General features: G+C 53.2%; 1 protein-coding gene across 4 annotated transcripts in view; it reads right to left on the minus strand.

Annotated features, from left to right (window-relative positions):
* Nucleotides 1–57: 57 nt before the first annotated feature.
* ARRB1 (arrestin beta 1) overlaps nt 58–25,096 on the minus strand; it is a 77,244-nt gene continuing 52,205 nt past the window's right edge. For 3 of the 4 annotated variants that reach the window (XM_066368705.1, XM_066368714.1, XM_066368689.1), the window contains exons 3-16: nt 24,026–24,086; nt 20,974–21,018; nt 20,125–20,321; nt 18,680–18,739; nt 17,752–17,819; nt 15,533–15,668; nt 13,466–13,550; nt 12,948–13,020; nt 12,483–12,620; nt 12,320–12,403; nt 11,125–11,148; nt 8,637–8,707; nt 7,768–7,819; nt 58–6,403 (exon numbers count right to left, since the gene is read on the minus strand). In XM_066368705.1, coding sequence (XP_066224802.1) covers nt 6,292–6,403; nt 7,768–7,819; nt 8,637–8,707; nt 11,125–11,148; nt 12,320–12,403; nt 12,483–12,620; nt 12,948–13,020; nt 13,466–13,550; nt 15,533–15,668; nt 17,752–17,819; nt 18,680–18,739; nt 20,125–20,321; nt 20,974–21,018; nt 24,026–24,086 — 1,206 coding nt within the window. In that variant the 3' untranslated portion in view covers nt 58–6,291. The remainder of the gene's footprint in view (nt 6,404–7,767; nt 7,820–8,636; nt 8,708–11,124; nt 11,149–12,319; nt 12,404–12,482; nt 12,621–12,947; nt 13,021–13,465; nt 13,551–15,532; nt 15,669–17,751; nt 17,820–18,679; nt 18,740–20,124; nt 20,322–20,973; nt 21,019–24,025; nt 24,087–25,096) is intronic. The other variant, XM_066368697.1, reaches the window with a different exon arrangement.

Genomic DNA, 25,096 nt, shown 5'->3' on the forward strand with positions numbered 1-25,096 from the left:
TTGCTGATCTATGTTCTGCTGGGGGCGCATGAGACAGAAAATAAGCACAGCTAGCACTTGTCACAAAAGACCTTTAATGGTCTCTTATTTATGGTTCTTTTGTTCATTGTCCTGTTAGAGTCGAATAAATTGTAATAAGTTATCTGAAATAATAAGGAACACCACAGGTACAACAAATAAACCTGGCAGGTGGCCCAGGAATGAGGATGTCACAAAATAATCACTTCACAGAGGAGCCACAGACCTGGAGACCTATCCCAGCCATCGTCACTCCCCCCACCCAGTCACTGTGCCAGGCTGAGCACTGACTCTTACTGAGTAGACACAGGTGCCACCTCAAACCTCCAGTGTCTGTGGCTGGCCCTGAACACTGAACAGAGACGGTCCAGTAAGACTGTCCTTCACTTGTTCCCCTGAGTGCTCTGCTGATCTGCCATGATTGCTCCCCGAGTTTGTGAGGATCCCACTTCTCATGTGATGCCACGTCTCATATCCATAAACCCCATGATCCTTGCATTAATTCCTGTGAAGCGGGCAGATCCTGGAACTAGCCACACACTACATACACATGGGGAAACTGAGGTCAGTGGGTTCCAAGAGCACGCTCAGACTGAACGTAGAGCACTGGGTGGCACTCCTTCTCCCATGCCACATGGCTTGCAGTGCCCAAAGCCTCACATTTTCACCTAGAAAGCTCTGGTTGGGGGAGAGGCAGGATTCTGTGCCAGTGGCTGGTCCAGGTCTCATCAAAGTGCCCACCCTCAGCCCTGATGAAGGGGCCTGGGCAAAGGTAGGAGGGGCTTTGGGAGACTTCAGGTGGGGGACCAGCCTCTCTTCAGGCACCCTCCTGTGGCCCACACACTTGATTGTCCACAAATGTGGGAGTGGAATCCTATTAGAATTACTCCAGGGAAACTTGTTGACTAAAAAGTCTTTGGATAGATCCTGCCCTCACAAGACAGTCTTTTGCTATAAAGCCTCCCTCAGCATTTTTTATGAAACTTGGACTTCCATCTGCCTGGCTTTGTGTAAAGAGGATCCTGATTCTAGTTTCTCCTCCTGTCACACTATTCCTTCTGCCACCCCATGTGCCTGGGCCAGGAGAGCTGGGTATCACACTGGGATACAGACACAAGTCCTAGGCTGAGGGCTCGGCCTGTTTCCTTGCTCCACAGTTTCCCATGCTAAACAGGCCAGTATCAGGGTCAAGACCCATCCTCACTGAGCACCAGGCCCCTGCCTGAATGAAACCTAGGCCCGAGCTTCAGGGTGGAAGGCTATAAAACCAACAAATGTGTGTGTGCATGTGTGTGTGTGTGTATAAGCAAATGTTTGGGCCTGGGTCCTGTGACCCAAGTCCCAAGTCCCAAGACGGAGATACTTTGCATTGGAATGCTAGAGCCTCTCCAACATGAAAAGCAAGAATAGAACTTGTGCTTGCTGGTCTAAGATCAAACTTCAAAATGGTGGTTTGAAGAATATTTTCTTCAAAAGGAAGTTTGAAGGTGAAACCTCAATAGGCAAGACAGGTAAAAGCAGAGTTGGTCTGGTAGAAGTGGGAACGGGGTGGGTGCTGGAAGTGGGAAGTGGGTGCTGGAGACCTAGCCAATGCCTCCACCCTCTTCCCACTCTAGCAGCCCCTGACAAGGCTCTGTGGAACAGCAAGGTTCCACAGCACCTGGTTTGAAAACCACTGTGTCAGAGTGTCTATAGATCATGGGCCCTGGAGACCTGTGCTTTGACTTCCCTTTCAGGGTGAAGAGTTGGGAGAGAGCGACGGCAGGGAGGATACTCCCCGTTCAACAGGCTCTCTTTGAAGCACTGTGCAGTGATCCCGCAGGGGAGTATCACATGTAGAAATCCTGTCCCAACAGGTAGGCCATTTCAGTCCTGGAGGGAGGACACAGTGATGGAGCTGCCTGGGCCAAGATGCAGGCCCAATGCAGGTTTATGCATGAGGATGGGGAAGTCTGTTTTGGTCCTTGTTAACTTTAAAAAGAAAAATATCAGTATAGCTATAGGCCTATGGACAAGAGACTGTATAAGAGTTCAAGATTCGGGGCTAATGTCTTCCTCTGGGACAGGTCAAGAATGTCCAGTTCCCAGTCGGTGGCAGGAGAGAAGCTGCCTTTGTATGCTGTCGAGACCACTGGGGGACAGGTCAGCTGGGGCTCAGCTCTGTGTGAGAGGCCTGGGTTTTCCCTGAGCCCGAATGCCTCCCAAGGATCATCAAGCAGCACTGGCAACTTCAGCTGACCCTGAAAGGGGCCTTGTACTTTGAAGGGAAGGGTCAGGCATTTTCCACTCCACCTCACTCTTGGTTCTGTGATGGAGTGCTGATTCAGGGCCTGGGGCTGGGGTTCTTACTAACCTGGGACCAGAGCCAAGGCTTCCTGGCCTCTATGGGGTCTGAGGGATGAGAGATGTGGGTGACACCAAGCCTGGGAGGGCCCAAGATGCCCTCAGTCCCAGCCACTGACAATCTCCACGTCTTGTCTCTCTGTCCTCATTGTTGGGACCATTGCCTGTCCCTGGGCTGGCACCCTCCTGTATGCCTGTGTGGGCACAGCATTCCTGGATAGCGTCTCAGTTTCCCCCTCAGCTGGATCACCAAAGCCGACCCGGCTACATCTCATTCTGGTTGATATCTGACTGAGGGCAAGAGATGACCAGTGGGAGGAGTGCTCAGCCCACAGCAAACTTCCTGTGTGACCTCGAGCCACTCTCTTGTGGCGGCAGGGCTATGACCCGTGCAGCCATTTGCAATACACAGGGCTGACTTTTATCTTTATTGACTTCTATCCAGCTGGGCCTCAGCATTCCTTGAGTGGGGTATAGCTGTCCCATTTTATAGTCAGGGAAACTGAGCCCAAGAGGTTGAGTGACTTGCTCAAGGCTACTCAGCTGGTTGATGACAGTCAGAATGGAGAGACATCGTGGACTTCCAGGCCAGGGTACTTTTCACTGCACCCTGTGAAAACCAGCTCGTCAGCAGCTCCCCCGGATGAAGCAGGGTCCCAAGGGAGCCCGTTCTCGCCTGTCCGGGTGCTGAGGCTGATGAGGTCCGTGTACTCCAGCCGAATAAGCTCATCCTTCGTTTCACTGGGACTGATTCCTCTCGTAGTTAGAATGCTGAGGCCTCCAGCTGACCCTCTGCCTGGGGACTTCTCACTCCGGGCCACGGTCTTCCTGACTAGACTGCTACCTACATGCCACCTTCAGGGCCCACTGGAAAGTCCCAATGTGGCACCACATGGCCAGTGCCGGCCTCACATGTGTGCAGAGAGAAAACAGACACTGTGGGCTGGTGCCTGGGGCCCAGTGGGGCTCCCCACACCCCACTTTACTCCAAGGGCTCACGTGAGTCCAGAGGGAGAGGGGCCCTGTAGAAAAGGACTCGGGCACGTTTGGGAGCTGCAGGGAGCGTGGGGTCTGGAGCAGACTAGAAGTTTGGAAAGATGATCTGGGCTTTTCTTTCAGGAGGAGGCCAGAGGAAACACTGGCCTGGTGTCCCCCCGAGCTGCAGCACATGGCTGTGCGGGAGGGTGCCGGACCAGGGCAAGGAGGGCTAACCTCCAGCCTGTGCACCATTCACAAAACTGTACATTCGAACGTGGGCTGACTCCACCCAGAAGGGGCACTGTTTCTAATTCACATCAAGGCACTAAATGGACTAGCAACAGCCATGGAACCCTCAATAAAATGGCTCCATTCCTCCCCGACGACTCTTCCCTGACCATGAGTTTCCTGAGGACAGGGGCTGGGACTGACCCATCTCTGTGTCTTTGCTTGGCACCAAGCAATTTAAGTTATCAGCCAAGGATGGTTAAGCCAAATTCAAATGAACTTGACCACTGCCCTTCTGCAGTCCTGCACTCAAAGAGTGAAAGGCTAGATGGGGCTCTGGTGCTTCCTGTGGCTGGAGAAAGTTCAGGCTGACTCTGGGATAAACCCACATGATAGATGTTGAGGGGGTGCAAGCTCAAGAAACCAGTGGCAAGTCTTTTGTGCGCACACATTAGAGATGAAGGAGGAGGTGTGTAGGGCAGTGGTTATCACACATCCTAATGTGTCTCATACCAGCCCCAGTGGTTCCAGAGGGAGACGCTGGCGACCCTACGCTTGTGGTGCATTGTGCCAGCATGTTGTCAACCCTGCAGCTGCCCAGCGAGGTGCAAACTGCCCAGCAAGCTCTGGTTGGGGCTGCGTGCCCGTGGCACCTGCAGCTAGGACCCCAGGTCTGGCCAGGGGAGTGTGACTGTCCCAAGCTGACTTGATTCTCACCTAGGTAGGAGTCTCTAGGGTTGAGTCTTCATGAAAGTCAGAAGGGTAGGGCTAGAGTGCAGTGCCAAGCATAGGAACTGGGGAATCCACCGTGGCAAATAGCTGCCCAGTCCAACCCAAAAGGGGCTGGACAGAACAGGGCTGAGATTCAACTTGGATAATAAAATTTCATTGTCTCCCTTTTCAGACAATTCTAGGCTAGAGATAGAAGGAAGCAGGAATTGAGGAGCCAGCCCCTTGGACCCATAAATCAATATATTTGCTTGGGTATAAGGTAAACCTCAGGCGTCTGCATCCACAGGGGGCCATGAGTTACTTCAGGCCCTATCATAAGCACCCCTCCACCCCAACAGGCTCAGCAAGTACAAACTCTGTCCTTGTGTAATACTCAGGCCCCAGGGCCGAGCAGCTCAGGCTAGTATGGCCACACTTTGACATCAGGCAACCCTCCAGAGGCCCCAGAAGGGGCCTTCTCAGGCCTGGGGTGGGAAAGTAGGAGCTCTGCCTGGCCCTGCCACCTCCGGGGTCTAATGAGTCCCCTCTGGAGGCATCCCGAACAAAGTCAGTGGCTCTGGCTCCACCCTCTAAACCAGAAACTTTAATGTTCACAAATTTTTGGAAGCCAGAGCTGGGCGGTCCCTGTGTGATCATCTGGTCTAACCCATTGATTTTCCAAGTGAAGAACTGAGGCCCAGAAAGAGAAAGGAACTTTCTCAAGGTCACACAGTAAGTGAGGAGCAAAGGCTTTTAACACTTCCTACCTTATCATCTACCTGCCCTGTTGCCTTGGAAACACCCCAGGTCTCAATCACACAAACACCATCCAACGGGTACTGTGTCCCCATGACACTGGGAGCTACCAGGGGGGTCATCAACTCCCCAAGGAAATAAAGGGTTCCTTGTTACCCAGCAGCCCCCTACCTTTTAGGTGAGGGCATCCCGATGGACCCTGCCTGCCACCTTCTGGGGGAGGACCCCTTTGGTCTGTGGGTATGGTGGCCTCAGGCACTCTCTCTCAGCCTGTAGGACCAGGACAGCCCAGCCCTGGAGAACTGCAAGGGAAGGCAGAACCTGATACCCTCTGGACGTCCAGCCTTATTTGCCATGGGGTCACCAATCGTTAAGTCCATGAAGACAGGGGACAGGGCAGACTCTCCCCCACTGCCCCTGCACCCATCTGTCAGTCACCCTTCAGGAACCCTCCTCTGGAGCTTTGGCTCACTTTGCCTGGGGTTGGGGGAGAAAGGGGTGCTTTCTAGAGACCCCTCCCTTCTCTCTCTCTGTGCATATTTATAGACAGGACACACACATAAGAAACAAGGAGGTTATATCCTGACAATACTGAAATAGACTTGGGCGAGTTCACGCAGCTTGCCTTAGACTAGGTAACTGCTGGTAAGAAAGTCAGTCCAATTGCTTTTCTCTACTCCTCGGGTTAACACCAATGTCACTGTCAGACACAGTGGGACACGGGGCAGAGATGGGGGTAGAGGGGAGAGGTGTTGAGTGGGTCAGAACTGCAAAAAGCTATTGAGAATCTATCCACAGTCCACCCTCCCAGCCAGAAGAGGGTCGCCTTCAATGTGGTCACCTTTTAGCTGCCAGGCTGTATTAACCACCTGGGACTGTGGACATCCTCTCACATATCTTGATCCCCCATCCCCACCCTTCCAAGCCCTGGGCTCTCTCCTCCCCCCTGCTCCTTATCCCAAGTCAGATTCCAAGGCCAGAGCCAGGGTGGCCTTTCTGCAGGTCAACAGGAAAAGAGGGAGGATGGAGAGGTGACTGCAATGAGAGGGTTATGGTGGTGCATGTGGCCCTGTTGGCATGGTGATGTGGGGCTCAGCCTGAAGCCAGAGGTTTACCACCACAACCTGGAAGACCACTGGGCCCCCTAGTAGAAACTGGAAGAACAAAGGGGAGGGGGCACCAGGACAGGGAGAAGACAAATAAGCAGCCTAGTGCAGGCGAGTGGCCCCGGGGCTGCCCGGGGAGGGCCGGCCCTGTCTATCTGTTGTTGAGCTGCGGAGAGCCAGTACCATCTTCCTCCTCCTCCTTGTCGTCCTTCATGCCTTTCAGTCTCTGACGGGCAAAGTCCTCAAACACAATGTCGTCATCGCTGGTGGGAAAGACAAGGAAAATGGGAGGCTGTTTGCAGGGCAGGAAGAGCAGGCTTACTTAGAGGCGTCAGAGGGCCAGCCTGCCGGAGGGGCCTCGGCTACTGGCCTCTGGGCTGACCTTGGGCAGAAAGGCCTGCCAGGCTGGCGCGTCTGGTGACTGAGCTAGTGCACATGGTTTGCCTCAGACTATGTGACTGCTGGTAGAAAATCAGCCTAGTTGCTTTTCTTCGCCCCACTTGTGACCAGTGACAGTGGGACTGGTCACATCTGGCCTCTAGCCAGTTGTGGAAATACCAGAGGAAGGCATAAGTTTGCCTTCTGTGCCCGAGGGCTGAAAAGTGACCCGGTTTTTGAGGAGTTGTGCTTGGGGGGCAGGAGGGGCTTGGGCCAGAGGAAGGACTTATTCCCACTGTGAGAAGCCAGGCCCCCAGCAGTTCCACAGCCTATTCTGAATCCCTCAAGAACAGGCCCAAGAAACCCCACCCAGTCACTGAAAGGAAGCATCTTGGTTTCTGCACAAAAAGGAGTGGGTTTGGCCCACTGGAAGAGAAACTGTGAGCTCACATTCAACCCAGAGGGACCTCAGAGAGGAAAGGCTTAGGGGTGGCAAATCTAAGTAGGGGGGCAGAGGAGGGGTCGGTGGGGAAGGGGGTACCTGAGTGAGGTTTCTAAGGACTAAGGACTGCTTCCAAGCACAAGGAGTTCCCTTCTACCATGAAATATGCCCACTCAGGCCACTCAAGCCCCTTTTCCCCCAGAATTCAGCCAGCTGTGTGAGGTGCCCTCTTGGAGTGACTTGAGACCCCAAATATCTTCTGGGAAACAAGGGAAGAGCAGATTTGGATGGAGCTGGCATGAAAAGGCTGGTTTGCCCTGGACGTGGTTCGTGATGTCGGCCCAGGTCCTGCCCCTCTGGTCACTGGCCAGTGACCTGATGGCCTTTGGCCGCAGGAAAATCCGCATCAGTTCTCAGGAGTCAGAAGCAACAATACCCCCAGAGCCTTCCCCACCCCACAGCCTGATTTGCTGGTTAGGCGCGGGGAGGGCAGGAGAGCCCCAGCCCAGGGCTGTGACCCAGCCCTGTGTGAGCTGAGCAGGTGCTGTGGACGGACTGGCGGACGTGCAAGGACGAGAGAGGAAGACAAACCCCAAGGCAGGAGGAGGAGGAACAGGCACGGAGGGTCCTTCAAGTCACATGCAGGCAAGCGGGTTGCTGAAGAGGCGAGCAAAGGTGGCTCTCAGCAGGCGGGGTTAGCCCAGCTGCTCCTCAGGGGTTAATAAGCATATATGCAAATGACCCTGTTACCCCACCCACCTCCCCAAGGCCCACCCTCCAAATGTCTGCAGGCAGGGTTTGGCTTACTTTGTGTCAAGTTCTATGAGATTGGTATCTACTGGCGCCTCGTTTTCTGGAACTAAACACAGGGTGGGTGGGCACCCATGGGTTAGTGGTGAGTGGGTATGGGGGCACAGGTCCTGCCCCAGAACTAAAATGAGGAGGGCAAAGAAAGAAGGGAGTGGGGAAGGAAGGTCATCCCTGGTCTCAGAAATACCCCAAGTCATCCTAAAGTAAGGCCGCAGGGCAACCTCCTTAGGAGGTTCCGGAGGCCCACGAAGCCCCAGGGGAATGGGAAAGCCTCTGGACCCAGCTCTTTTTGGCATATTTCCAACATGACTTAGGTTTATTTCTTGCATGCATGACTTTCATTAATTCTAAAACAACCTTTTTTCCCACACATGTTCACATCTCTGAAGTTGAGGTATTTTTACAATCAATGGTATTGCAAAAAAATGTGGGAACATTTTTCTTTCCTTGTGGTACATACTATAATGTCTCTATTAACTGACATAGTCTTAGACTTAACGTAGTATGACCAGTCCCGTATTACTTGGAAAAATGATGGGGGTGGCATGTCCAGGGGTCATCTTATCCTTTCCCCCACACCTGGATGTGAGACAAGGGTTCCACGCATGGGCAGTGGGCCACCCTCCACTCCCAGCCTTGCCCTACCTCAAGAGAGAATAGAGCCAGACCTCTCTGTCTCCTGGGGACTTAGATGTAAACAAGCAGTGTGGGCCTCACAAAAAAATCCTGGGGAGCTGGGGAAGCAGGAAGACCTGGGCTGAAGGCCGACCCAGAGGGGCTGACCCAGCCGGGAAAACAGCAGCTGGTAGAGGAGAGGGTTGGCTATCTAGAAACCTGTACCCCAGTGACCCACAGATCATGCTCACCTTCCCGATGCGGGGGTTCCTCTTTGGGCTTGGGGTGCATTAGGGTGAAAGGCAGCTCCACGGCCACATCACTGAAACGGAGATCCAGACCCAGTGAGCCTCAAACCCACTCTCTGTCTGTGAGACGCAATACCTTGTCAGTGTAAGGGCTGGGGAGGCTTTTATGGTCAGAAGCAGCAGCTCTGAGCTGAGAGGCAGGAAATCTGGCCTCAGGTCCTGAGTTTGCCATTCTCTGAGCTTCTGTCTTTCTTGGAGTTGAATTAGGAGACTTCCTCTCCTGACTCCCAAAAGAATGGAAACCTCCTCTTTCCTGAGAAGGATCCCTGGTTTACCATGAGCTGGGAGGAGGCATAGGGGTGGGAAAAAGATTGCCCAGGACAATTGTGTGCATCTTGGTCACTGATATTTCCAGAGGTGCCAAGGGACCCTGCCAACCTCAAATCACCATAGCCAGCCCAGTCCTCCCTGAAACAGCCCTTCCCAACGTCCTGGTTGGAACTCCCCCACCCTCATCTGTCCCATTTCCCAACATCTCCAGGAGGCTCCTGTCAAAGTGCTTGGGTGGCCCTACCCCTGCCATCTCGATGACACACTGCTGAGGTCAGTTTAATCAAATTCAAATGGAATGGGACCCAGGCCCTGGGGCTGTCTACATTGTGCATAGAGGCTCAAAGCCTTGTGGGTATGGAGATGAGGGGGGACAGTGGGGGAGAACAAGAGGGGGTGGGGTGCTGTCACCAGCCAGTGCTTCTGAAAGACAGAAATGTAACACCAGACATTTACATGGTGCTGACTGTGCCAAGGACTATCCTAGAGCAGGGGTCGGGAACCTATGGCTCGCGAGCCAGATGTGGCTCTTTTGATGGCTGCATCTGGCTCGCAGACAAATCTTTAATAAAAAAAATAATGATGTTAAAAATATAAAACATTCTCATGTATTACACTCCATTTCCTACCGCTCATGTTCATGGTTGCAGGTGGCTGGAGCCAATCACAGCTGTCCTCCGGGACAACACCAAATTTTTACTGGATAATGCCTAACGTACACGGGTCATTGTATGGCTCTCACGGAATTACATTTTAAAATATTTGGCGTTTATGGCTCTCTCAGCCAAAAAGGTTCCTGACCCCTGTCCTAGAGTGACTCTAATCTTCACAACCATATGATTGCACCCAATGTACAGATTGGGAAACAGACGCAGGAGTTAACATATCTTCCCCAAGGGCACACAACTGTTAATGGGAAGGGACAGGCAGGATTCTGACTCCATAATTCATACCCTTAAGCACCCAGTGATAACAGTGGGTGGGAACTGAGGTGATTCCCACCCACTCTCCACTCTCCACTCTTACAAAAGCAGCCTCAGAAGCCCCTGCTCTCAGCTTGAGGTGCCGTCTGTCCACTGTGAGTGCTGCCAGGCACATCCTCATCCTACTGCCCTTGCTGCCCAGGGCCTGTCGGGAATGAGGGAGGAAGGGACAGGGGAACACAGGGGACAGGCAGCCGGAAAAGTCTGTTCTGCCAGCCCCACCACTCACCTGGGGGCACTTTACATCTTCAAGTCTCACTGAGCTCACCTGGAAAATGGGGATGACAACACCTACATCCTACAGAACCACTAGAACTTCCAGGAGGTGCTGTAGGTAAAAGGCTTGGTCACACTGTGAGGCTTGTGCCTTGGTGAGAGCAGGGAGGTCTCGTAAGGCTATTGAAACAATGGGCTCTTTCTCTTTCCTTTTTCTTCCAAAGGGGACTGCTTTCCAGGTTCACTTGGAACAGTGAGCTCTCAGAATGGAAGCTGGTGGAAGACTGAATGTGCCAGCCTCCACTAGAGCCATACAGGATACGGATAGAAGAATCTGGACCTTAACCTGCCGCCAGGCTCTGAGCGAGCAAGGACCAGGGCTGTGTCTGATCCCTCTCTGGAATCTCAGCACCCAGCACAAGGCTGGGTGCAGGAAATCTTTACTGAAATATACTGAATTGAATGGAACTGAATTTCACCTCTCTAAATGGACTGATTTCTTAGGATGAGGAATATTGCCATTGTGTCAGAAGGAGGCAAAACCACTGCATTTGGGGCACACACATTTTTGGATGTATGTGTCTCTCGAGCTGGCAACAAGGGAATCTCGTCTCCTAAAGCAGATCTCCACAGGACCTCTCCTTAGCAACACCCGGCCAGCAGTTCCTTCTCATTAGTGCAGAAGTTTGAAAGCCATGAAGCTGGCATTTCTCCAAAACAACCTATAATTCAGACTAATTGGGAGCTACTCCTTAGATCAGTAAATCCCACTGCGCTGTCTACAAAGGTCCTTATCACTGGGGTGTGATGCAAGAGCAGGGTGAAGTTTTTAAAAGAAAAACTGCATCCCCCGGTCCTTCAGGGGAGGGTTCTAGTCCCAGCACATGACATACGATTCATTCCAACCAAGTGCCCTGCAGTTCTGGAAGGTGGAACAATCAGGTGGAAGGGAGGGACTTTACCTGGACGCAAGGTCTCCCAACAGGCTGGGTGGGTCAGAGGAGGCGGGAGAAGTGGTCAGGAGAGGTTCAAAGAGGAAGAAACAGAAAGCATGTTCATTTCACCACCTCGGCTGCCCAGCGGGGTAGAGAAGACCCTGGGACACAATCCCACCCAGCCCCTGCATAGCTGTCACTGCTCATTCAGAAATAAACAGACATGACATGAGTCTTTCCCTGGGGGACTGAGATCCAGGTCCAGCTCAGTCAAACCCCCTACAAGACCTGGCTGAGCCCCAGGATCCACATCCACAAAGAAAACATAAAAACTAAGCCCCATGCTGCCGCTCCTGGGAAGCAGCTTGGGATTCTCCGAGGATTCTCCAGGGAGCAGAATGGGGCCTGCAAGGGTAGCAGGACACGAGACTTGGGTTACGATTCTGAGATGCTATCCTGTAACGTGTGGTCAGTGCTACATGCCGCCATCTGCGTGAGGCATTATTCTCCTAGTAAAGGGGACTGAACATCTAACGCTCTTAGCTTTCCAATCTTTTTGTAGAAATTTATGAATTATAAAAACAAAATCCCTGTGGAAATTTAGAAATCCCAATTCTAGGTTTATAACAACATGTAGGTCCAATATATGGGGAAAGTAGATTTTCCCGTGCACTGCTGTGACCCAGCACCCAGCCCATGACCTGAGAGTAAGGGAGGTGACTGCAGGAAATGTCTGGGCCTCTGTTTCTCCATCTGTAAAATGGGAGAGTCAGAACACCCCCAAACCAGCTGTGGGATTCTCAGCCCCTTTAGCCATTTCCCCAGCAGATTGGCATGGGCATGAGTGGGGGGTGGGTGCTGTATCCCAAGGTACAATGAGGGGCACAGAACCCTTGGATCTCCTACACACGGACTCTGGGAAGACTCCCCCCACCATGCGCCCAGAGAGGGGCTAAGGAAGAGGGGAGGAGAAGGAGAAAAAGATGGGAGGGGTAAGGAGGGGCTGAAGGCTTCAGAAGCAACAGAGGATAAAGGGGCAGAGGAGGAGGAAGAGAAGCAGGAAGGAAGAAGAGAGGGAACAGGAAGTCCTCAAGCTTGGTTCACCCTCAAGGTGGATGCAGCTAGGAAGTCCAGCAAACAGGCAGAACAGGGCGGTAGGCTGCAGGAGTTAGGGGTGCTCCCCTCTGCACTCAGGGGCCCCGGGCCAGATGGGCGCACTCACCCGCCCCGAGACACCACGAGCTTCACTTTCACTTTGTAGGAAACGATGATGCCCAGGATCTCTCGGTTGGCTCCTTCCCTCAGCCTGCAAGGACATGGGGAAGCCAGTTCGTGGGAGCTCACTGGGTGGGGAAGACAGGGCAGGGGTGAGGGCAGGTCCTCACAGGGTGCTGGAGGCCAGGTTTGTGTCTTCATGCTTGAGCTTCCCATCCAGGGCGAGGCCCCGCTTCTCTCGATTGTTGGCCAGGAAGGGGGTCAGCGTGTAGACCTTGCAGAACGTTGAGCTGGGTGCCACTGTGTCACTGGGAAGAAGGGAGGCGGGTGTAGCAATGCCCACTCCCCACAGCTAACCCCAGCCTAGCCAGGACATCTCAAAGACCATAGTTACACTTTAAAAATGGCCTTTTAGTGGTTCTTGTCCTTGCCTGTAACATACATTCTCTTGCAGCTAAATCAAGTGGATGTTTTCTAAAAGGCTATTCAGGATTATGTACCATGAGTGGCAAGGAAGTCTGAAGCCCAGCCCTCTGCCAGGTGGAGAAGGGACATCTGAGCCTGTAAGTAGGCCAAGGGTTTCTCTTTTCCCCACCCAATCCCATGCACCCAAGGCTGGGCTTATGTTCACTTACTCTGCCTCTTCCATGGCCACAGGGCACTTGTACTGGGCTGTGTTGAAAAGGCAGATGTCTGCATACTGGCGCACTGGGGCGGAAGAGGGATATGGGTGGTGGGAGTCAGCGACACAGCTCCCAGGCATCCCAGGCACCCTGAGTTGGGGATGTGTAGCACCAGGCAATACCCAGAGTCACTGGGGGCTTCCACAGGAGACTGTCCCCATCCTCCACCCAAAAGGCAGCCCAAACACACCCTTTCCCCTTCCATAACCAAACCATCTTCCCCTCAAGGACAGCTTTGCCCTAAATCCAAGAAACTTAACAGGAGGTGGCATAAAGAGTAAACTCATTACCTGGCCAATAAGCAGCTTCAAAAGCTTTACCCTTTGGCTTAAGCAGGCCCTGGGCTTCTATGCGGGCCAGTAGTTATTTATAAAGCTGTTAACAAGCCCAGAGCCTTCAGCTAACCCCTACCCTTGGGAGGATTGCCCCCCCCTTGCCCACCCCCTGGGCTGGGCCTCTGCCTGGGGTACCCGAGATCTTGATCTTCTTCACTGTCTTGTTGGTGTTGTTAGTGACATGAACATTGACGCTGATGGGTTCTCCATGGTAATAGATCTGGAGAGAAGGGAGAAGGGTTGGATCGGAGGACACCAAAGCTCTAGAGAGGGGGAGGCACAAGAGACCTCACACACATCTCCTGGGACTCCCCAGACCTTGGCCACTCTGACATTGGTCCTTAGCTTATCAGCCACTTTCCAATGACGCTAAGCCACCAGGCATGTTACACTTTAGTTCCTTTGTAGGACCTTGAAGGATAACTGAATTAGAATGTGCTATTCTACTCAGCTGTAAGAAATGATGACATAGTGTCATTTAAGACAACAAGAATGGACTTTGAGAATATTATACTGAGTGAAATAAGTAAATCAGAGAAAGCTAAGACTTGTATGATTTCACACATAGGTGGGATATAAAACAGACTCATGGACATAGAAAAAATAAAGTGGTCACCAGGGGGAAAGAGGTGTGGAGGAGAGGGTGGGGGAAGGTGTAAAGAGGAACAAATATAAGGTGATGGAAAATGATTTGACTTTGGGTGGTGGGTATACAACATAATCAACAGTTCAAATGCTATAGAAAAGTTCACCTGAAGCCTATGTACTCTTATTGATCAATGTCACTCTGTTAAATTTAATTTTCTAAATATAATTTAAAACTTAAAAAAAAAAAAAAAAGAAGGTGCTGTTCCTGGGCTCCAATCTAGGTTTAGTCACCAGAAACAATGAAAACAATAAGAAGAATGAGAATGAGAGCGGTGTGACCTTGGACGGGCTAAGCCTCAGTGTTCACCTCCGTCCAATAGGGGAATCGGACTAGGCAATGACGTGTAAAGTTCCTGCCAGCTCTGGCTGTCTGGAAGTTTAGGCACAAGTGGATCTCGAAGAAGCAGAAGGTGAGGAGGGTTGGCCCGCTCAATAAGGGAACCTGCTCTGAATCTTTACTGAAGGACCCCAACTTGAATCTTGCCTCAAGTACTTGCTTTCAGCTGTTCCCAAAGAAGAAGGGATGCTCACAGCTCCAGGATGAAGGTGGGGGGCGGGGCATGAAGATGGCCACAACCCAGAATCCTTCGGGAGGCACACTGATTTCTTAAGTCAGTCACACCAGTGGTCCCCAACCTTTTTTGGGCCACAGACCAATTTAATGTCAGAAAATATTTTCACGGACCGGCCTTTAAGGTGAGACAGATAAATGTATCACGTGACCGAGACAAGCGTCAAGAGTGAGTCTTAGACAGATGTAACAGAGGGAATCTGGTCATTTTTTAAAAATAAAACATTGTTCAGGCCCTGGCCAGTTGGCTCAGCGGTAGAGCGTCGGCCTGGCGTGCGGGGGACCCGGGTTCGATTCCCGGCCAGGGCACATAGGAGAAGCGCCCATTTGCTTCTCCACCCCCTCCCCTCCTTCCTCTCTGTCTCTCTCTTCCCCTCCCGCAGCCAAGGCTCCATTGGAGCAGAGATGGCCCGGGCGCTGGGGATGGCTCCTTGGCCTCTGCCCCAGGCGCTAGAGTGGCTCTGGTCCCAGCAGAGCGACGCCCCGGAGAGGTAGAGCATCGCCCCCTGGTGGGCAGAGCATCGCCCCTGGTGGGCGTGCCGGGTGGATCCCGGTCGGGTGCATGCGGGAGTCTGTCTGACTGTCTCTCCCCGTTTCCAACTTCAGAAAAGTACAAAAAAAAACCAAAAAAAAACATTGTTCAGACTTAAATATAAATAAAATGGAAATAATGTAAGTTATTTATTCTTTCTCTGCGGACCGGTACCAAATGGCCCACGGACCAGTACCGGTCCATGGCCCGCGGGTTGGGGACCACTGAGTTACACCCTTCAGGTTCATGCCCCCTTCTGCCAATCCTTTAGGTCTCAAGAGGTTTCCCCAAATCCCCCAAGGAAAAATTCAGGTCCCCTGAGCCCTGTGCTCCTGGATCTGGGGGCAGAAGCTCCTACCTGAGGAGTCCTGAGGCCAGGAAAGAGCTAGGATCTGAGAGGCCCCGCCCTGGTAGAGCAGTTCCCATCCCCCACCAAGTCTGAGCCTCCTACCTCTTTATCCAGGGAGGCCTCTAGATGCAAGGGTTTGTCCGACATGAGGAACTGCCTGGTGGTCTCGGCTGTGGGCTGGGGGCCAGGCCTCTCTGGGGCATACTGAACCTTCCTGATAACCAGGCGCACAGAATTCCTAATGGACATGGGCAGAGCGAAAGATGACCAGAGTCACCTGCCTCCATCCCCTTCCCTTGCAATCCTCACATCCATCTCCTGCTCAAGAGACTGCTGCCACCGCTCCCCATGGCCTTAGACTCCAGTCCAAGCTGCAGAGATTGGAATAGGAGCCTTATCATCTGGCCCTACGCCATCCTCCTCCATTCTGTCCCCAGCCATCGCCACCTTCTCACTATCATCCTGGGTGGTCCGTCTAGCCCTTTCTCTGAAGCTCCACTTGCCTATAATACTCTCTTCCCACCACATCTGCCTTCATTTTCTTCCTTGTCCAAGGCCCAGCTGAATGCCTCCTTTTCCAGAAAACCTTCTTGGTTCACCCACTTGAATCTTCTCCTGGTCTGAACTCCCACATCAGGGCCAAACCACCCCATGGCAGCACTGCATGTATGTCCGTCTTGGTAGCCAGGGATGGTAAGAAAGGGACTATGTCTTCACTTTCTGCTGATAGGGTAAGCTCCTTAAAGGCAAAAATTTTGGTCTAAATTGTTCACTGCTGCATTCTCAGCAATGACAATGTCTGCCATAATAACAAATGCCTGCTAAATATCTATTTAATAAAAATATGCAGAGGAGACACTGACCTTATGAAGAAACAGGGCCTTAGAGAGGTAACAGGTTCAGTGATGGGGCAGGGATTCAGTCAGGGGTTGCAGGCCAGGGAAGGGGGAAAAGACTCCGTGAAGGGTGGAGGCCAGAGACAAGATGGGGCTCTATGAAGGGGACAGGAGCTCAGGGAGGAACAAGGACGGGGAAAGGACGGGGACTCAATGAGGCAGTCTCCATGACATGCCAGATAGGCTGGCATCCCCACTTCTCAGCGAAGCTGCCTTCATTCCCTGGAACCGGACAGCCAGGGTTAAAGTCCTAGCTCTCCCTTTCCTAACTTATGACCTTGAGTGAATCAACCTCTGTGTCTCAGTTCCTCATCTGAAGAACAGTGACAGTATCAGGACCAACCTCTTAGGGTAGCTATGAGGGTTAAATTAGTCCATACATGCCCATCACTTTGAATACTGTCCAGCACTTAATAAATCTTTGATAAATGATAGGTGTTGTATCATTATTAGTAGTAACTCTAGTGAGGATTTAAAATGTCCCATTGGTGGAGAGGTGAGGAGCAATGTGTTCCTCCTCTTCCTTGCTTTGATTAGGCTCCACCCTCAAAACCCACAACTCCCCTCCTTTACCCTGGTCTCAGACCTTAAGAAGAAATGGGGGAGAAGCAAGGGGGAAGGGTCTCATTCCTCCCCCACCCCGACCCCCAACACGCACAAGCTGCCGAGGCTGGAGATGGAGATGCATGCAATACATCCTGAAGTCACCAGGTGGCACACTCGTCCCACTCCCTAAGAGATTGCAGTTCCCTCTGCCAGTCTCCTTTGGAAATTGTAACAGGCAAGGTGTAGTAACTACCTGAGTTGGGGGCTGAGGCAGCCCACTGGGGCAACTCAGGGCCAGCTGTTCCAGGCTGCCAGTCTGGGCTGTATGTCTGCCCAGGGCTGTGCCTCTCCAAGGGAACACTTCCCTCTCTGAGACATGAGTTTTCCTCCCCTTCATTTGCCCCTAGGTGGGTTCACTTTCTCCATTCCCCTCTCTTGCTTAGAAGCTTCCATTGACACCCCCGCCACCACCTGCTGCTGATGGCCTTCCAGGAGGAGAACTGGGAAATGGGGTCTAGGATGGCCTGGGAACAACTAACTCACTATTTAAGACAATCTAAATTTCAGGAGTTTTCCTAAACAAATTAAAAAGGCATGCAGTCTGCAGGGGACGAGACCAGAGTCAGGGAGATGGCGAAAGCAGGTACAATGGTGTAAAGTAAAAAATGCCGAGTCGGGGTAATTGAGCTACCTCCCCCAGGAAGCCCTCCACGACCTGCCAGCCTTCCAGAGTGCCCTTCTCAGAGCTCCCGAGGCTGGAATGTGTGGCCTCTCCTCAAACGCTTCCAGGTATTGTTACTTATCTCTTCCGAGGGACCGGCCTCTCCCTCTCTCTGCCAGCAGACAGCCCACGCCCAAGCCAGAAGCTGAGCCACTCACCGCTTGTGGATCTTCTCTTCCAGGTTCTCAGCACAGAAGGCTTTGACTTCATAGTCCACACCACAGGCCTGTGGGGAAGGGCTCGCTCGCCACAAGGCCTTGGGAGTGGGAAGGGTCCCAAGAGCACGGGCAGCCACCCTCTCATTTTATAAACAAGGAGACTGGAATGGAGTTCCCAGCCCCCACAGTCCAACAGGCCCTTGCTCTGACTCAGGAGCCCTGTGGTCGGCCCCAGGGCTGAGCTGCCTCCATCTGTGGCTGCCTCCCCCACCTGACCTTCCCACAGAGCTGTTCCCTGGCTTCCCCCCAGAGGTCATCCAAACCACCCTAACTGGACTCCATCCTACGGTTGCCTGCCTTGTCTGGGTGGCCATCCTCACCGGGGCGGCCGCCCAGACACAGCAACCGGAGCCTCGGCACCCTGTCCGGGAGCACGCCCCGTGGGCAGACCGGGCGCTGGGCACACTGCTTTGGCTTCCTACTCCACCCTCTCAACCACAAGAGGAGGCACATCCTTTCATCTCCATTCTGAAGATGAGGAAATTGGGGCTCAGAGATCCGAGGCCTGTGACAGAGTGGTGTCACTTCTCTCTGAGCCTCAGTTTCCCCACCCGTGAAGTGACTGCACCTCCATATGAGGTGTGAGGCCAGGCAGTAGTCCAGAGAACATCTGTTCCTGTTGCCGCCCACACCAAGGTCAGTGAGAGGAACTCAGGAGAGCCTCTGGACACGTAACTGAATGTGGGGTAAAGATGATGCCGTATCTGCTGCCCTCTCTATAAAGAGACAGATTAGATTGGCCTAGATACGAGAAGGCTTCTACAGGGCAGGGGTGAGGGTGGTTTTAGCACGTCCTGGAGAGAAAGCCAGGCACCGGGGGACACAAGTATCTTGTACTCAGAGAGATGCCCCTTTTGAAATGACCCACCTTCCCTGTGTCTTCAGGTCCTGGCTGCAACGTCACCGAGCATGGGAGGTTCAGAGGGATCTGTTAAGGAGACAGACAGAATGAATCTCCTGTCACATTTACCACTTACCTCCCATGTCTCCCACCCCCACATATTCATCAGACCAGGGGTCCCGAAGGACAGGCATGTCTCTTCCATTAGATTAGGTGCTCCAAAGGCCAGCCCATGTCTCCCGCATCAGACCGTGCCACGCCGTGTCCCACATGGGGCAGAGGGCATCAGACCGTGCCACGCCGTGTCCCACATGGGGCAGAGGGCATCAGACCGTGCCACGCCGTGTCCCACATGGGGCAGAGGGCACCTCCAAAAAAGCCAAGGAGGCCAGTGTTTTCTTAACTGAAGGATTTACCTAGCCCAGCCCTCTAACAACAGTTGAAGAAGATCCTTCCATGATGTCTATTGCGGTGGGCAGAATAATAGCCCCAAAGATGTCTACATCCTAATCCCCAAAACGTATACCTATGCTACCTTACATGGCAAAAGGGACTTTACGAGTGGGACAAAGTTAAGGATCTTGGGATGTAGAGATTATCCTGGACGACCCAGGAGGGCTCGATGTAATCACAAAGGTCCTGAGCAGTGAAAGCGAGACTGGACATGGGTGGGGGAGAGGAGGCTGCAGGCAAGGACCGTGCGTGTCTCTAGACGCTGGAAAGGTTAGGAACAGATTATTCCCTGAGCCTCCAGAAAGGACGCAGCCCTGCTGACACTCTGACTTTAGCCTGGGGTGGGGGTGTGGAGAGGCCCATTTTCAACCTCTGATCTCCAGAACTTCAAGGTAATAAATCTGGGTCCTAACTGGCAGTTTTAATCACCACCAGGTTTGCGGTGGTTTGTGAATGGCAGCCATGGGAGACCAATACATTCACAAAGGAGAGGATGGTCCATAGCCTCTCCCCTTCTCTAACCCTCCAAGAAGGCAGGAGAGTCCGCTTCATCCCAGAACCAGAGTCTGAGAAACAAAACAATTCAAAACCCAGAATCTTGGAACTTCGGACCGGAAAGATGACAGAGCAGGGAAATCCACTCCTCGCCACCCCTCGTTTGAGCCGGGCTGAAGCCAGGCAAGTAGACAGCCAGTCTGAGGGAAGAGACAGCCTTGTAGTGACCCAGGGGTGAGAAAGGGCCCCTTCTTTCTCTGCAGTCCCCTATACCCCCTTTCCCTCACCAGTGAGCTGGAACCTGGAGGGTCTGAGGAGTGACTCAGAGGTAAGGTGACGCCCCTGGCAGAGGCCAGGGAAGAGACACTTACCAGGCAGTGTGACAGGGCCCTAGGTCCCAGCGTACACCAGGAAACCAGGTGGGATGGAGCTGCTTCCCCAGCTGCCCCCATATGCCCACCCAGGGGGCTTCCTATAGGTGGTGCTTCTGGAATGGGGCCCCAGGGGGGCTGCCGGCCCCTGACCTCGAAGGTGAATGGGTAGGCGTGCTCTCCCAGCTTCTTGATGAGGCGTTCCTGCAGCCGAGTCAGAGGCTTCTTATCCTCAGGGGCTGGTGGGAACGACTGCACATTGGCCACAAACAGGTCCTTGCGGAAAGTCAGGCCCAGGACATCCAGGTCCTCCCGGCCGTAGCGGAAGGCGCAGGTCAGTGTCACATAGACTGTGGGAGCAGCGGGCACTGAGGAGGGGCCTCGGAGGGCGGTGAACAGCCACCCTTCCACACAGAGCAGCAGCATCTATAGCCCTACCTAAGAGTGGCCCGACTGCAGGCCACAGGTCTGTCCCAAAGTTCCTGTGGGGAAGGCTGTACTGCCCTTGGGACAGGGGGACTGGGTACCTGGAAGAGCCACCCATGGCCTGGCACCAGGAGTAGGTAGGCGCTGACTGCTGGGACATTTCTGTCCTCCATCCCCCCTACTCCAGCCCAGGGCATGTGTGGAGGGGCACGGATGGAGGAGGTGAGAGAGGGGGAAACAAGTGCTGCTTGGGACCCAGAGGGCACCAGGTCTTATCCAATCTCACCCCTGCCTCCTGCCCGCCCTATTCCCTATTCCCAAGCCAGCCTTTGGATCATTGTGTAAAAACACTCTGGGTATTAAAGGGGCATAGGGCATGGGGCAGGGCTGCCCCAGGCCGGAGGAGGCCAGGGCATCTGCTTGGATGTGCGTTGGGGCTGTGGATGGAGAACCAGGTGGGGATGGGCAGGGAGAGGCAATATGATTGGCTGCTGCCCTTCCTGGGAGTCAGAGAGGCCCTAGGCTGGAGGTCTGGGGCGGGGGGGGGGCCTGGACAGGCTGGGAGTGGGGCCTCACCTCTCCTCTCCTTGAGATACTCAGGATCCACCAGGACCACACCATCTGGAGGAAGGACAGAGGGTTGAGCAGACCCTCCCAACTCGATCTCTCAAACTCTTAAACCTTGCCAGACACCAAGCCAAACCTAAACCCGACCATCTGTCTGTCCAAAAGCACCAAGAGAGAAACGGGGAGGCCAGCACCGAGGGAATGGCACCACCACGCCCCACCTCCCACCCCCAGGTTGGCCTTACAGACCCAGCTGGTGACCACTGCGGGTTACGTAACTTCTCTGTTTCTTCATCTAAGAATAATATGGGTCCTAAAATCCCTATTATCAGGTATAATTTAAAATGTAGAAGTTTTGAATTGTAGAAGAGCCATTAGGGTGCATCTTCCATGTATTCGGTAACACCCTCTGCAGGATCTGGGCAGCACCCTAAGATTAAACCCGTTGCTCCCTCTGCAGAGAAATGTAAATATTCTCACTGAAAGGCCAAAGAAGGCATAAATAGTCTCCTATCCATTCCGGTCAGGTTTTGCCATGAAATGAGTCCTGTATCAAATTTATGAACAATTTTAGGCCTTTAGAGCCTCTTGGATTTGGGGTTTGCAGACCAGGGTTTGTGATGCTGTTGTCCCTACCGCACAGGGCTCCTATGAGGGCTCAGTGAGTTAATATGTGTAAAGAATTAGATGGTGCCTGGCATGGGTGACACCATGGAGAATGTCCCAAGGCCTGACCTTGGGAGTGTAAAGTCCAGACAGACACAGAGGACATCTTCTCTGCCCAGAGCGCCGGGAGGCCAGAAACACTGGTTTGAGTTCATCTCCTTGCCTGACATCCCCAGTCATTCTAGCCAAACTCAACCCAGCTTTAGCATTGAACAAGCAAAATTCTCTCTCTGCCCACACCCTAACCCAACCACCCCTAGCCCACACTGCCCCCCACAGCTGACCTCTCAGGGAATCTCAGAGGGCACATCTGGAAGTGACTGCCCAGAGGGCCCTGGGTCTTATCCCAATGTTGGGCAGGCCCAAGGGACAGCTGGTCACGGGAGTGAGTGCTCACTCAAACCCAGAGCTTACCATGTGCCTTCCTCCCTATTACTGAGGGCATTCCTTCTGTGCCTGGGTACCAGAGGCTAAGTGGAAAATCAGTGCAGAGGGCATCCCAATGAGGGCACACCTTCCAAACAGTGGTGTGTGTGGAGGGAGGCTCCCGGAGGGAGGGAAGCTGTAACCAGGTCTTAAAGGGCAAGTAAGGGTCATCATGAGATGACCAGGGGGAGCTGCAAGGCGGTCCTCTGGGACCCGCAGGCCCGCCCATGAAGCAGGCACTCTTATGAACACGTGTTCAACAGCTCTCAGGGTTCCCAGGGTGCTGGGGGCTGGGGGCTGGTTCCCTCCTGTTGCTACCCCTGCCCTAGTCTCTGCTGCTGTCCTTAATAGGCCAGTGGGTCTCGAAGCAGGCCACAGGTGAACACGGGGATGCTTGCCCATGCTCTCCAAAGGTTCAGCTCAGGGAGGAGGTATAAATGGCAGAGTGGATGATGAGCTTCAGAGGACACCGAACAGCGTTCCCAGACAGGGGTTGGGAGGGAAGAGTGGGGTCATCGCCTCTGGGCAAGAAGGGAGGAGCCAGGCCGGAAGCTGGAGGCTCCACAGCCTTGGGGCCCTGCTCACACCCTGCTCGACCCAGGAACTCCCCAGGTCTCCTGTCCCAACGTCACAAAGGTCCTCCTCTCAGATCTGAAACTTGCTGCTGTGCTCTGCTTCCACCTGGCTCGGTCACAGCGCTCAGCTCAGCTTGCTCCTGCCCTCCTGGTCCCAGGACAGCCCCAGGAACGTGAGGACAGAGGCCAGTCTCTGAACTTTTCTCCAAACAACACATTCTAGTTTCTTCATCGGGACTTAGTCTCATGCAGTTCCCAGTGCTCGTCCTCCCAACCTGTCACCTCTACTGGTCTCACTTCGGTTGGTTCACATCTCTCTTTCTCTCTTTTTTAACGTCCATTGTATTGATTTGAGAGGGAGAGAGAGATAGAAACATTGATCTCTTCCTGTATGTGCCCTGACTAGGGATCAAACCAGCAACCTCTGTGCTTCAGGATGATGCTCTAATCATCTGAGCTGTCTGGCCAGGCTGTTCATGTCTCTATTTAAAACATAATTTAACCACTCTGGGCCTCATTGTCCCCATATGTACCATAGGGGTCATTTGGGGCTTCCTCCCTCCAACAGTTGTGAGAACAGGTAATGAGATCAAGCTCTTCTAACGAGAGCTATGGTTCTTAGAATCCTAACCAGGCTGAATGTACCTTCCAAAGGGACAGTCAGCAATATCTAAAAACACTTTTTGTCATCCCAGGATTGGGGTACTCCCCATGGTCTAATGGGTAAAGGCCAGGGATACTGCTAAATATCCTACAATGCACAGGATAGCCCCAGTAACAAAGTATTACCCAACCTAAAATGTCAAGAGTGCTGAGGTTGAGAAACTAGAATAAGACCTTAGAAGGTGCCTCGGCCTCCACCAGGACCGCAAGTCTGTGTGAACAGTCTCCATTTCACAAGCCCCAAGGCCCTCCTTCCATCCCCCAGCCCTGGCCATCAGGAGGCCGCTGAAAAAGGTTCTATAGAGCCAGGCAGCCTGGGGTTTGAATCCAGGTTCCTTGATCTACTAGCTCTGTGACCTGGAGTAAGTCACTTAAGCTCTTGGGCCTTGTCTCCTCATCTGTGAAGCTAGATATTAACAGTAGTTACTCCTAGTGTCTGGGACAAGCCTTACTATGAGGGGTGGCTGCTGTCATCCTCATCCTCATCCTCATTATCATCAGGAAGCCTCCCCTGCTTCTCACCTCCACCCTTCTCACCGGGCCCTCAGCTGAGGCGAAAGCCGCTGCCCAGTAAATGTTTGTTGACTGAAGCAGGAAGCCTCTCTCACCCCATTCTTGGCACCAGAAGCCTGAAGGTTATTCCTGGGCTGCTTCCACACACCCTTTTCTGGAAGGGGCCTGGCCAGCCCCGTTTCCCCCACTGCCTTCCTCCCTGGCCTGCAGGGACTCACCCACAGGGTCCACAAGGTCGATGTGGTCCACAAAGTCCCGCTTCCCCAGGTAGACGGTGAGCTGGGGAGGAGAGGCACAGGGTTACATTAGCAGCTGTGGGACCTGTGAATACACTCCTGAAAAGCCACTGGCCCTTGCCCTGTAGAAAACCTTGAGAGCTGCCCCTGAAACTCCTAGGCCCATCCCTAACTGGCCTTGCACCTGAGCCCCAGCCCCCATACTAAGAATAACACACCCCTGTACAATTTTGAAAGCATCTGTTCATCCTAAACCCCTATATGAGAAGTTGCTATTGTTTCCATTCTACAGATGAGGACACTGAGCCCTGGAGAGAACTTCTCACCAAGCACCACTGAGGAAGAGCCGCTACAGTGGCAAAGAGGCCTGCTGAGTGGAGTCCTGGGCGCATCTCCGAAAGCCAGGGACACCAAAAGCAGGGACATGGGTGTGAAGCTCTGAACACCGAGCTCTGGCAGAAACCCACTCACTTGAGGGCCGGTGTTCCCAGCAGTGAGGAATCTAGAGCTGGTGCCCTATGTGGTAGCCAGCCTGCAGGGCAGACCCTGAGCTAGAATCCAAAGGATCATCCTAGATGCTTCCTGTGCCTCCACAACCCTTAAATCCTGATGAGTCCCTCCATCACCGTGCTCAACCCACCCCGCCTCTCCCTCCCCACAGCCACCCCTGCCTGCACTGCGCAACTGCGCACCAGACTCTCCATGGTCTGTGGCTTGCGGCCTTAAACCCCCTCCTTCGCCAGACTGACTCTCCTAAAATGCTAATCTAATGATCCTATTCCCCTCTGAAAACCCTTTAATGGTTCCTCAGTGCCCAGAGCTGAGATGACAAATGCATTTCATTTTATTACCAATGCCAACTCTGGTCAATTGGTCGGAGCTGCCTGAGGCTCTGTGCTGAAAAGGAATCTAGCTAGGATGGAATCCCAGCTCAGCAGGAAAGGTGGCTGGTGATGTCTGCTGTGGGAGCACAGGATGTGCCAGCTGCCAGCCCAGGACAGGAGTCCAAGCCCCTAAGCCTCCTCCACTGGGGCTCCTGCTCCCTCGGCCTCC

The sequence above is a fragment of the Saccopteryx leptura genome, chromosome 1, assembly GCF_036850995.1.
Source record: "Saccopteryx leptura isolate mSacLep1 chromosome 1, mSacLep1_pri_phased_curated, whole genome shotgun sequence".
Lineage (NCBI taxonomy): Eukaryota > Metazoa > Chordata > Mammalia > Chiroptera > Emballonuridae > Saccopteryx > Saccopteryx leptura.